Source organism: Garra rufa, chromosome 12 (genome assembly GCF_049309525.1).
Source record: "Garra rufa chromosome 12, GarRuf1.0, whole genome shotgun sequence".
Taxonomy (NCBI): domain Eukaryota; kingdom Metazoa; phylum Chordata; class Actinopteri; order Cypriniformes; family Cyprinidae; genus Garra; species Garra rufa.
The window spans coordinates 21685093-21699234 of NC_133372.1; the positions used below are offsets into that span (position 1 = coordinate 21685093).

At 35.2% G+C, this 14142-nt stretch overlaps 1 protein-coding gene across 1 annotated transcript in view; it reads right to left on the reverse strand.

Moving 5' to 3' along the window:
- Nucleotides 1-14142, reverse strand: part of rptor (regulatory associated protein of MTOR, complex 1) — a 237970-nt gene that overhangs the window by 52097 nt on the left and 171731 nt on the right. The window contains exons 10-16 of the mRNA XM_073851892.1: nucleotides 11236-11337; nucleotides 6089-6172; nucleotides 5758-5868; nucleotides 2168-2242; nucleotides 1564-1629; nucleotides 983-1174; nucleotides 531-671 (exon numbers count right to left, since the gene is read on the reverse strand). Of these exons, the coding sequence (XP_073707993.1) occupies nucleotides 531-671; nucleotides 983-1174; nucleotides 1564-1629; nucleotides 2168-2242; nucleotides 5758-5868; nucleotides 6089-6172; nucleotides 11236-11337 (771 nt within the window). The remainder of the gene's footprint in view (nucleotides 1-530; nucleotides 672-982; nucleotides 1175-1563; nucleotides 1630-2167; nucleotides 2243-5757; nucleotides 5869-6088; nucleotides 6173-11235; nucleotides 11338-14142) is intronic.

Sequence of the window (14142 nt, forward strand, 5' to 3'; positions counted from 1 at the left end):
TAAGCTTCTTCCCCCAAGATGTAATACTCTCTTGCCTTCTGGTCTTGAAAGGCTGTTATTCCATTAGTATTGTTGTACTGGTGTTGTAGTATGTCCCATGATGCCATGTCTATACTGTCCCACAATATTATTGTGGAATGTCTGTCCAGCATCATCTCACTATACATGAGTATTATGCATACTTTACTGTATTCTGAAATGTATGTACTGAGGTTACAGTCTTAAATTTCCAAAATAGTATAAAATGTGAGCCAGGATCTTTAAGAGAAACACAATGTTGTTCATTCATTTACTGTAAACACATGGTTGACAATAAATGAAAATGGCAATAATTGCTGACATGACTTAACAGCATGTTTGGACAAAAGAATGGAAGCAGAATGTCGCTGTCAAACACTATTTTCACTATGAGAAAACCATGATTTATGAACAATCTCTAGTTCCAAGAGGTACAGTGTGATACTATGATAATGAAGTTGATGATATGGAAAAAGAAAAAAAAACTATTAATGAAATTCCAATAAACTTGCCTTCCTCACTATGGGACTTCCATCATTAATGAGTTGTGCTAGCATCATGGCCACATTATGATCAATGGTGGTAGAATGATCGGTTCTCTCAGCAGAATTCCCCACAAATGTACCCAACGCAAACACAGCTGCACACCGCACCTGCCAATGAGACCAACACAAAGCATAAATTAACCAAACAACAGCATTGGTCAGGGTTATGGTAAGAAGGTAGTAATGTTTTTAAACACATGTAAAGGGAATCATTTTGAGGTACATATTTTGTCAGGAATAGACTTGGGTGTACACAGAACAGAAAAACAGAGAAAACAAGAAACGCAATGCATTATAGCAGGATAATGTTCCCAGTTAAAGATCTGAATTTGCAAGGCACTGTAAACGTAAACCATAAAAATACTTGAAAATCTACAATATGCAAGATCTACAAGATTTAGACCGCAAAATTTCAGAACCTCTGGTATAGGATCAGACAGGAGGCTGTAGAGCTTTTCATGGGCACTATCTCGAACTCCACACCAGCGTGCAGAATCAAAGTTCTGCCAGATTCGGCCCAAACAGATTGCCACCCACTGCCTCAGAAGAGGATGAGGGTCATTGAGCTGTTCCAGACAGATTGCAATCAGGTTACCCTGCAGACATGCCTCCTGATGAAAAGAAAGGACAATAAACTTGAACAATGAACTTTTTTTTGTGAAGATTATTTTATAAGTTATAATACATTTTATATTTGTTACACATGATCTTGCAAAACAATAATGCTGTTTAAAACATCCTATTATATTCATATTTACTTTTATTTACATATTTACAAAAAAAGTTTGTTTGTAAACCTTAGCTTAACAAATACTTGGACCTTACAGACAACTTAGGGTAAGGTATTCTGATGCTTGTTAGGTATGAGCAGGTGACATGATTGTTTAATATTATTGCCACGTGATCTTGTAGTGTGTGATGCAAGGACAAGGAAAAAGTAATCCGGTCAATCAAATTTTTAATCTTGCATCTGTTTTTATTTCTGTTTTATGTGTTATACCTGTCCTGTATTGTAGTTGTTGACAATGACAGCAAGGATGAAGACTGCCATGGTTCGATGCTCAGCCTGCATAAAGAAAAGAAAGTGACATGACATGTAGCCAAGTATGGTAACCCATATTCAGAATTTGTTCTCTGCCTTTAACCCATCCAAGTGCACACCTACACAGCAGTGAGTAGTGAACACACACCCAGGCAGCCATTTGCTGCGGTGCCCACATGACAATTGGGGGTTTGTTGCCTTGCTCAGGGGCACATCAGTTGTGAGTATTTAATGTGGATGAGAGAGCTGTTCATTCACTCCCCCTATCTACAATTCCAGCTGGAACTGAGACTCAAACCCGCTACCTTTGGGTTACAAGTCCCTAACCATTAGGCCATGACAACTAAAAATCTAAATAAATGACTTCATTTAATTAACACAGTGTCAATCTTATTTTCACTGTTCATCCCTGATTTGATTGGTCAAAAGTACACAAAATTCCAATGAAAGAAAGAAGAATAGTCTGAACTCTGCAAATATGGTAATGCAGATTAAGTAAACAAAACAGATTTTGTTTTGAACAAAGTGGAAAATGATTCAGTGCAATCTGTATGATACTCACTGGCATGTATGGGTCAGCCAGCACCGACAGGAAATACTTGTGTCCATTGTCTTTTACAAGATCAGCTTGGCATGACTACAAAAAAAGAGAAAGAGATGGAGAAAGAGAGAGAGAGAAAGAGAAAGAGCAGGAGGGAGAGTAGGCGAGTGTAAAAGAAGGAATTGAAGGAGTGACAAAAATGTTACAAAACACCATCCTGACTGCTGACAACAGTTTCTCCCAATCTTGTTGATATAAACTTCTTACATTTGAGTTTTCTCTGAGTCAGAGTTGTTAAACACTTACATACTCCCCTAATGAAAAATAAACTGCAACACGTGAGACACATCACTGATACCAATAACAATAACAGAGCCTGGGATGACCAGGGAGAGAGAGAGATGGAAAAAGGCTATTTGTCCCATCGCAAACAGAATGTGTGTTGGAGGATAGTGTGGGCAAGATGGAAAGGGCAAGTTGTACTATCGCCTGCTTGTGCTCTCCATTTCATCTGGTGATTTTTTAAGTGCCATGTGCTATTGTGAACACACCAATGACACATACTGACCACTCTATATGATCTAAACAGTTCTGTATATATCTGAAGAGAATGGAGTTAGTAAGATTTTTAGTGAGCAAGGACACATTCAATTGATTAAAAGTGACAGTAAAAACTTTTACACTGTCACAAAAAAAAAATCTGTTTTAAATTAAATGCTGTTCTTTTGAACATACTATTAAATCACAGAAACCTGGAAAAAAATTATAATGTACCTGTTTTCTGTTATAACAGGAAAAGTCACTTAAGCATCAAATCAGCACAATGATTTCTGAAGGATCATGTGGCAGAAAAACTTGAAAAATGAAATGAAAATTTTGTCATCATTTACTCACCCTTATGTTGTTCCAAAACCTATATTATTTGTTAAACACAAAAATAAATAATCTGAAGAATGTTGGTAATTAAGCAGTTGCTGGTAGCCATTTTTTTTATTGTATGGGAGAAAAATATTATAGAAGTCAGTGGCTACCAGCAACTGTTTGGAACAACATTATTGTGAGTTTAAAAAAAAATTACATTTTTGGGTGAATTAACCCTTTATTTATTTTTTGCCCATACAATGAATGTCAATGCATTCCAAACACTAAAATATCTTCTTTTGTGTTTTGCATGACTAAAATTAGTCATACAGGCTTGAGATTATATGAAGTTGAGTAAATGATGAGAGTTTTCATTTTTGCATGAACTATTCCTTTAAAATAGCATGACTAAGGCCCCCTATGCCCTATTTCATTCTACTGCGCTAAGTCCAACTGTCTTTGCAAGCAAACACGCCAAGTTTGACGTCAATACTTTGGAAATGGTGCTTGTTTGCTCATGACTGAAAGGCGTTTTGAACTGCCCTAGGTGTCAATGAGATCTTAGAGCAATGATCTCTGCATCAGAGTTGCGTATCTGGGTCTTTTTTCTCAAAGAGGAAATAAAAATAGAATGAATAGTTTCAGTTTGGTCCTAAAATTTGAAAGTTTTGATTAGGTCGAGTCACAGGGTCTCGTTTACAGGCTGAGTTTGGCCTTTAATATCCATTCGCTAGAGTTGCTGTTGGATTTGATATGCCAATCATAAGACATGTCATATCTTTCTTTAAAGAAAAATGTGTTTTCAGAAGCCAGATCAGCAGCATTAGAGTGTGTTTTGATTTGAGTGCTGCAGTCTCTGTGAGGAATGTGCGTGAATGATCATCTATCTCTGCAGGTGTCTTAACCACTACTGTCAGAGGCAGATGGCAAACCACTTTCATTTCCACTGCCCTTCCAGACTCCAATGTACAAAAATACACTCTGAATGTTTAAAGATGGTCTTCTATGACAAACAAAATCATATTTTGATTTAAATCAAAAATCTTTAGAAATAATGCACAGATGAATCGTTCACTAGACCAGTAATGTGCATTAAAAAGAGAATAGGAACAATCTTGACTTCATGTTGAATTGTTTTGTTTTACTGTTTAGAAACAAAAATCAAAAGAGCATTTACAAATCAGTAAAAAAGAACCAAAACAAAGCAAGCAAGGAAACAAACAAACAAACAAAAACAACAAACAAAAAATGTTAATGCATTGCAAGTTCTTAGTAAACAATTTATCTGTGCATTTTATTTCAGAGACTCAGAAAGTTTGGAGTTGTTTACTTTTTAATCTTACAAACAACCAAACAACCAACCAAACAAACAAACAAACAAACAAACAAACAAACAAACAAACAAACAAACAAACAAACAAACAAACAAACAAACAAACAAACAAACAAAAACAGACATTCTGTTGACACCCATAGATGTCCAAGGCCATACTGGATAAAAGTAAACCAACAGCCAAATAGCTACTTAAGCATTATTTAAGCAAACATATTATTGGTTCAGCTGCATTATTGTATGCCTACCTTTCACCATCCACTCACTTCCTGGTGGATAAAATTTATTTTGTGTTTTTTTCATTAAATTTCCTGTTTCACTCAGAATTATGATGCATTAAGGAAGTGGAATTCTAGTGGAATTTCACACTGACTTTAAGGGTCTGAATTATTAAGAATGTTTCTGATGTTTACAGTGTGATTTAGACAGTAAACATCAGATTCTGATGGTTGCTCAGAAAAGCTTGTCTGAGATATAGCAAAAAAACAACAACAACAAAAAACAAAACAAAAAGAAAGTACAAAAAGAATACACACTTCTGAGACCCTAAAGAGCACTTTCATCTGTTTATATTCTTTTTTTTGGTGAACATTTACTTAAAGCTGTACTGGGAGGAGTTTAACTGGGACTCATCTAAGAAGCTGAGTCTGAGAGTCTGATCTGTACACAAATTGTATTGATCAGTCGGTAATGCAAATAAAACATCTTGATTTATCAATCAACTAATAAAGGAACAAACATGAAACAAAACAGGGCAATGAAAGAGATAAATATAAATAACACTGTACAAGGCAATAAACAGAGAACACTTTCATGCAAAAGCGTTAGAGAATATAGTCACATATTTAAAGAGATTTAAACATTCAGTTTCTACTATAATGTTTAAGTTGACAAAATCTAAATCTTTTAAACTTTTAAAATGAAACTTGTTACACTGAAATGCATAATGTAACAAGAATAACATTGTGACTTCACAGAATTTTAATTTAAACATTTTATTGCTATATAAAATGCTGATTTTTGCATTTTCAGAATGTAATATAAACTTTTAGTTTTGTTATAATAATATCAGCAAGTACAGTTCCAAGAGTACAGTTTAAGTACTCACTAGTAACTGGCAAAGCCTTAATTTAATCATTACAATTAATCAATAACCTATCTGAAAATGAATAGCAATATATAAAAACAAGAATTATAAAAAATAATGGGACTACTGTGAAACAAGCAATATTATGTTTGCTATTATTATTATTATTATTATTATTATTATTTTATCTTGGAATATAACTTTTGATGGCTTTAATACTAAGAGGTTTTTATCTGGTCATTATTATCTAAATGATTTTAATTGTTCTGAGTATCATGTGCAATTTTGGTTAAAAACAAGGACTGAAAAGGAATAAAGTTGTTTACGTACACTATCTACAGCCAAGATCTTTGCCCATATGAAGACTAAAAGAGGCCTGAGCTCTCTTGCTGAACTCTGCAACAGTTTCAATACATATGGAAAAATCCCCACTGAAAGAGCCTGCAGAAAGCAAAAAGACAGAGTGAGAAGAAAAAAAGATGAATGACACAAGGCAGCTTAACGTTTTCTGCCATATAACTATATTCTACATAAAGTGCACCTAACATATGTAAAATAATAATAATACATTTTTAAGGCACCTTTCAAATCACTCAAGGTCATTATCTGAAGACTACTGTATGTAAAATAAAGTTAAAAACAAGTTAGTGGTGTTTCTCACCAAACTGACAGCCCAAGGGCCCAGGTCCAGAAATCGCCCCAACAAATCCAGTGCTCTTAGTCTGTGTACTTGACTTAAGAGGACCTGAGAGAAACCAGACAGGAGAACATTAATCCGATGTTCCACTCTCTTCCATAGCCAGCGGAGTCAACATGGACCAGATGACATGGATGTGTGTGTCAGTGTTTGACTTTACAAAAGGGCCAAACAGATGAAATGCAGAAAAAGGAAAAGGCAAACAGTCTATTACAACTGCATTGACCCACTGGAGATGATGTTACAGCTTAGTAGTTATGGCCCATTAGGGGAGTATTAGTTATTTAAAACACCCCACACTAACAGAATTCACCAAATATCCCACACCCACACAAACACAAAAACAGGCAGACATACATTTACACACACACAATGGGAACAACTAATATAATCATTTTGAACAGGTGCTCAGGCTCACATACACTCCCTGCAGGCTGGCACAAGCTAATGACTGCCCACCTGTGTGTGTACATCTGTGGTTAGAGTGATTTGTGTGTGATTCATTAACATTTATGTACGAACTGTAAACCCTAAAGTTAAAAATAATTATTTGGTTCGAGTAGGGCAAACTTTATTTAGTTAAAAAAACTAATTAATATGAGCATTTAGAACTTTCTTTTTCTTTTGAATTTAATGGGGGGTGGTTAGCGTCCCTTATTTTAGCACAATGAAGGTGGCAACCCCAACTGCAAATTACTTTTTACGTCCCATCTCTATTTCTTTCTGTGAATGTTTCAGCATGACTATGCATTGAACTCTTAAGAGTGTTTGTTTTTAACTTATAACCTTTTTTTTTTTAATGCTTAAAATCTGCTTCACTAAAATAATGACCATGCATACATGATATTAAGTATAATGTGATTTAAAATGAACACCATTTTCTGGATTTATGTTGAAGAAGGGATATTTAAGCTTTACTTTTAATGATATGGGTGTACAAAAATGGTTGGGATATGTCTATGTCTAGATGTAATTAAAATAGTACTTAATGATTTGCCATTTATGCTGGGCACTTGATTCTGTTTCACAACAAAAAAGAAAAAGAAAAGAAAATCATAGGATGGCACAATTTATTTTTCTTTTTAAGCATGATCTAATTTTAAGCATGTAGACATTAGCCTTTAGATCAAAAGATCATTAGAAGCATAAAATAAGTTAGGTAGACAATTTTTTAGTTTTCATATTCTTATGCCAGCATTTTAAAACTCTGTATATGTGGGTATGTATTTAAAGCATCTAGATACTGTGGCATATACTCTCAGCACAGTGAGGGGGTCCGGATATAGGCCTGCCCAAAGACAGAGCCGTGCTGTGTGTAAGGAGCACAACAGAAGGACTGCCCACCTCAATGCCCACACAAAAACACGCACAAACTCCAAAACGCCTGCAATCTCCTGCCAAAACAATATGCCACCCTGCCATAAAGGTATTAATAGATCGCAGGGTCACGTCAAATCACGAACTGTGAAAATTCTCAGCATGCACCTTGGCTATAACAGGGCGTTCCTTAATACCCTGAGAAATGCCTATGGACAGAAGGAAGGAAGGAAGGAAGGAAGGAAGGAAGGAAGGAAGGAAGGAATGAGGGAGAGAGATGAAAGAATAGAGAGAAATGGAAGAAGTGGGAGGAATATAAAGGAGGTCTGTTTTTGTCTGACTCTGGCCAAATGGAAGATTACTCAGCACTTACAAGGTTTTACACATACACACAAACACGTGTGTAAAAGTGTGACTGGCTGCTGAGTTTAAGATAAGTGTGAAAATATGGGCCCATCTGTGAAGAGTCCGTGCAGACCTCTTAAAGAGATGCACAGAAATATTAAAAAACTTCACTCAATACAAGCAACAAGAAACAATAATTCTGATCAGAAAGCATTTATATAACAGTTTACATTTTATCAGTTCTGTGCATTCTCTGGGAATTGAACTAATAATGTTGTGGTTTATAGTGTCATGCTCTATTGTCTGAGGTAAACAAACATATACACTGCGAGATTTAGAGTGTTTGAACACTTGTGGCGTTTCATTACATTATATATTTTGAAAGCTTATTATTTAAGTAATTAAGTAAGTAAGTAGGTAAGAACAGTACACTGTAAAAGATATCAATATATATTCAGAAGTCTAAACAATGGTAAGTGTATGTACACTGGATAAAAGATAAATATTAAACAATATAAAATAAACTGTATGCATATATTCTTAAGAGCAATAAATAAGAGTGTTTAAAAATAAATAAACAAAATTGTTTTTAGAAACATGATAAGTATTCTATGTGCGTGGGGCAGCCACATATACGTAATAAATAACTGACAACGGGCCATTAAATTATTAAAAAATAATCACAAGGTGGTGTTGTTCAGATGTTGTATTAAAATACATTCATCCGGTTTTTGTCCTTGAAATTAAAGGATTAATTTAAATTTTTCGGTAACACTTTACTATAAGGTTAAACATTAGTTAATGTATTAACTAACATGAACTAACCATGAGCAATACATTTGTTACTGCATTTACTAATCTTTATTAACATTAGTTAACGGAAATACAGTTGTTCATTGTTTGTTCATGTTAGTTCACTCTGCATTAACTAATGTTAACAAAATTTTAATAATGTATTAGTAAATGATGAAATTAACATTAATAAAGATTAATAAATGCTGTATAAGTGCAGTTCATTATTAGTGAACCTTAATGTAAAGTGTTACCAATTTTTCTTACACATCTCATCTAACATCCAACATGTTTCTAATAATTTGTTATTTTTATCATATTATTCATTGTATTTATTTGCTTGGTCAGTGTCATTGTGGGTTTTGCTTCTTTTGCTTTTCTAGGCTGCAAGGACCTTTGAAATAACAGAAATCAGTTGGCGAAGTGATATGGAGATGTAATGAAATGTAATGGTTTGTACAGTTTTCTAAATGTGCATGTTGACTTACACAGATTTACAGTGTGAGAGAATGTGTGTTAAGGCATGTTTACACCAAGGATGACAACTGATGATACTATAAAGTTGTAATATTAATTCTAATTCTATAAGAATATAAAAGTATTGAACGAAAAAGAAAAGTATTGACGGAATTATTTTCTGAAACTTTTTTCCAGCTGATGTGATGAGCGATTTAAGCATTGGATCAGAATCCACCTGGCTTATAAGAGCTCAAGCATTTAAAACTGCAGAAGACATACCTGCGGTGTGTGATTATAATAAACAGAATGTTATTGTTCACTGATGTAAGCACTAAAATTGAAAATCGATTTAGTTACCATTCTTGGTTAGCCTGGCTATCACCAGACCACGTTGTTATGACTTCGTCATGATTCGTGGTCTGGGAACCACATGTTCATTTTCTCGTATTTGAGGCGTGGTTTACGAATGCCAAGAGCCGTTTATTGGGCGATACGAATGTCTATCAAATGCGCCTGTGCGTAGCTCATAGCCAATCGTTTCAATTATACCGGATGACGTATGTAGAGCGAACGCCTAAAGTTGCTCTTTTTTATACCGTGTCTACACCGGACGCGGCAGTTGCCGCACCGCAACAGCTAAAGTCTGTCTACACTGGACGCGACAAGGCGACCGTTGCAAATCATTTAAACTTTTGTGTGAGCACGTCATAAATAGAACGCGGCAGCAGATTACAGTCAGGATTTGCCGTGTCTCGCCGCATCCAATGTAGACAGCATAATAGGTTCTAATGTCATTTGTCGCGTCGGGTCACGCCGCTCGCGTCCGGTGTAGACACGAAAGATAACCGCGGCTGCTGCCGTGCTGGATCCATAGTAACAAACTGCTTCGGTGAGTCGCATAGAAGGCGTCATCGTCTTGCTGCTCCCTCCCCGTTCTGTGATTGGTTCCCTATCTTAGGTGAAAATTAGGTCCATGGTTTCCAGACTGACTAGAAGCGTGAATAAAATCGCGCTGCGCAAGGCAGTATGGGGACACCCAGGCTAATTCTTGGTGTGAATATGCCTTAATACCAAAACCCTGAGTCTCGTGAGGTTTGTGCTGGGTAAACAAATACATTCTCAACCATGCCAGTCACACAACACCAGCCCAAGACAGAAGAATCATGGGATATGTAGTTCTGCTAGGGGGTGTCAATGGAATTTAGGGTAGTGCAGCAGTGTGACTGGACCACAAAACCCAGCAGTCAGTCACTTGTACACACTTTTTGTGTATTTTGTACTCTTTCACACATCCCTTAGTAGTGCTGTCTCTGCAGTCAATATCTCTTTCTCTATGCCTCTGAGTTTTATTTGCTTTTATTGCTCTCAGGGGAGTAAACCTCACATCCTGCTGAATAAGCCCAAACAAGAAACACTGCAACATAAAATACACTGTACACAAACATAGCAAAACACAAAGCGCTGCTGTACTAAATTCAAGTATTTTAAATGTTAAACCAATGATTTATTACAATTAAAGTCAATTTCCTTTAATCTAGTGATAGTCTCCAATTCTCATCAATGTCCACATTTAGTTTTTTTGGAAGTATTTAGAGCTTCCTTTGCAGTAGAACAGCCACATGGAGATGAAACTTTGTAATTGTGCTATATTTGTATGTTGAATTTAATCTACGTTTTTATTATTACCTCTATGTAATGATACAAACTCAAGTCAAAGTGTGATGATCAAGATTTTACACTTTTTACATTGATCACACTTTCAGGGTCAGTTTATAATGGAAAGAATTTGAGTCTCAAGTCTTTATTCATGTGTTTTGAGAAATAAACAGTAATATAAGCACTAATAATAACAATTAATAATAAAAATTTTACAGTAAATATGTTTATGATTGACAAACATGCTTGGATTGGATCACTTAAAATTAGTTTTCATTCACACTTTTCAGAATTGAATTAAATGTATTTATAATATTTTTCACAACTTATCTCCCATTTTGAACAAATGTTTTCACTTATTTCATTCTGAGGTTGTCTCCTCTGTGAAGCAAAAATGCAGTGCTGTCTTCGTATTTGGCAGAATGTTGCTGCTGCCAATGTTTCGGAAATTACTTAATATCAGCAGTGTGCCTATGAACACTAAAAATGCAATTTTTAGATTTATAAATAAAGCTATTCAGAAAAGTTTTTTTGAAAGTTACCTGCAGGACGATGGGCAGCTGCTCTGGTGGGTTTCTGTTCTCCACACCCATTGTCAGCCATACCTGAAAGGCTGTCAGCTGCTCGGCGAAGAATGGACTATGCTGTGGATATACAAACAAATTGTGAGACATAGAAAAGAAAACACACACACACACACACACACACACACACACACACACACACACACACACACACACACACACACACACACACACACACACACACACACACACACACACACACACAAATGGAATGAGCACTAAGCAGTTTGTTAATTCAGACAAAAACAGCATTGATCGCAGTAGAATTATATAAGTCTTGCATAACGCATACTTTCCTGCCCCAGCACTTAATTACTTACCTTGCTTATCTCAAATGAGTCCGTTCACTTTCTATGTGAATGTGAGTAGGCAAACAGGTCTTGACTATGTATTTCTTTGGGGGTGTTTTTAAATTTATTAACACTAGGAAACAAGAAACAAAAATCCAGTCTGCCCTTTGCCTCTCAGTGATTATATGCAAAATAATATTTCAATATTAATTTGGAGCGTTTGGTCAATTTACAAATATGTAAGCACTAATTCAATCATCATAACCAGATTAAGCCAATATTCTGGTTTCTAGAATTCTAAATAGACAGTTCATATCTGTATACATAAATTTTAGGTCACGTATTCACCATAATTTAACATCTATTTATTTATGTGGCTGTCCAAAAAAGGAAATTCAGAGTGGTATTGGATAAAGTTAGGGAAAAAAATAAACACTTTGGAAGAGGAGACAAACATTTAATAGTGTTACAGTTCTACAAACTCTGGTGAATTAAGGCCAGAAATAAAAATTTGTAATCAGAATTACAGGCAGGAATATTCCAGTATCACTAAAGCATGGATTTTTTTTTTAATAATTATAGCTTAATCAGATCACGAACCTTTTTTAATTGAAAAATTATGGATATTAAAGGAATATTTCACCCAAAAATGAGGATTAGCGGAAAATTTACTTACCTTCAGGACATCCAAGATGTGGTTTGTTTCTACATTAGTTTCAACATCCAGCTTATTTCTTCATTGGAAAAGTTTTTATTAATTTGGCATTACATCATTTGATCACTAGTGGATCATCTGCAGTAAATGTGTGCTGTCATAATGGGAGTTAAAATGCTAACAAAAGCATCATAATAATCTGCAAGTAATCCATGCCACTCCAGTAAAACAGCTTGTGAAGTGAATGGCTGTAATAAACATACCTGTCATCAAAACATTTTTAACTTCAAACTGCTTTTTTCAGTGTTTACAAAATGAATTCTCTATCCATAATATTACTTTCTACAATTCAAAAGTAATCTCACCTAAATCAGAACAGAAATATTCACAGATCAAGCAACGATTACAAGTAAAACCAATCCAAAACACTTCTAAACAAACATTTGGTAACACTTTAGTATAGGGAACACTTATTCACTATTAACTACGACTTTTCCGTCAATAAATTCTTAATTTGTCGCTTATTAATAGTTAGTACGGTAGTTAAATGTAGGTATTGGTAGGATTAGGGATGTAGATAAAGTCATGTAGAATAAGGCATTAATATGTGCTTAATAAGTATTAATAAATGGCTAATATTCTAGTAATATGCACGCTAATAAGCAAGTAGTTAAGAGACCGTAAAATAACCGTGGATTTTGTTCTGAAGGGGAAGAAGGGGAAGAACTTATTCACTGAAGCAACATTTTAAAATTAAAACACCATAATGACAGGTTTGTTTTTTTTTTTTTGTTTTTTTTGTTTTTTTACATACAGAGTCATGTGGATTACTTGTGGATTACTGTGATGCTTTTATCAGCGGTCTAAACTTTTATCCTGATGCCACACATTGACTGCAGAGGATCCATTGTTGCGCAAGTGATGTAATTCTACATTTCTCCACATCTATTCAGATGAAGAAACAACCACATCTACATCTTGGATGGCTTGAGGAAAAGTACAATTTTGGGTGATATATTCCTTTAACTTAGTCAATGTACAGTTTCTAGGATATTAGCACATCATAGCATAGTATGTGTGATTAATCAAAGCGGTGTCTGCCACCAACCATCTGCACAGTTGCTTTGAAGAGTGTGTGTAATCTGGCACAGTTCTCAACAAGTTACTCTTTCCACTGTACTACACACATTTAGGGTGCTTTCACACTGGCAGTTAAGTTCGAAATGGTATGGTTTGCATGAAAAACTAGAAATGTGAAAGCTGTCATGCGGTCTGAGTTTGGTTGAGTTGGAACTGTGGTGTGATTCGAATTGATGTAAAAGCAACTTGGACTCGGGTGCCCGCCTGCTCAGAAAGTGTATTTTAGCTGATGACGATGTCATTAGTTAAACAAAATACATGTAAGAATGAAAGTCATAATGATCTACCTTGGAAATGAGCAAGCAGTAAAATTGTGCATAGTGAATGCAATCAGAGCAGCAAATGAATGGCTCGCATTTAGCTGTCTCCTCAAAAGAGTTCAAGCTGCAGAAAGCTGTGTTCATGTGATGCAAATACAGTAGATGCAAGTGTCCTTGTATCATGCTGCTCATAATAGCACCAAATCAATAAAAAAAACCCTACAGTTGCAATCATAATAATTCAACCCCCTTGACCTGCAAGACATTTTGCTGCAGAAAACAAAATTTTGCGAAAACAATTTAACAAATGCATCAGTACACTATTGGAGAAAGTTTATTAATACACATTTGAGTAAATTTAAGAAATATTTTCAATGAAAATTAAATCCAGAGACTTAACAGGTGACTCAAGAACATTCTATGACTGATCTCTGAACCAAGCAATAGTAGATTTGGATGTATACTTTGGGATGATTGTCCTGCAGAAAAGTCCATTGATTATTAGCTTTAGTCTTTGCAC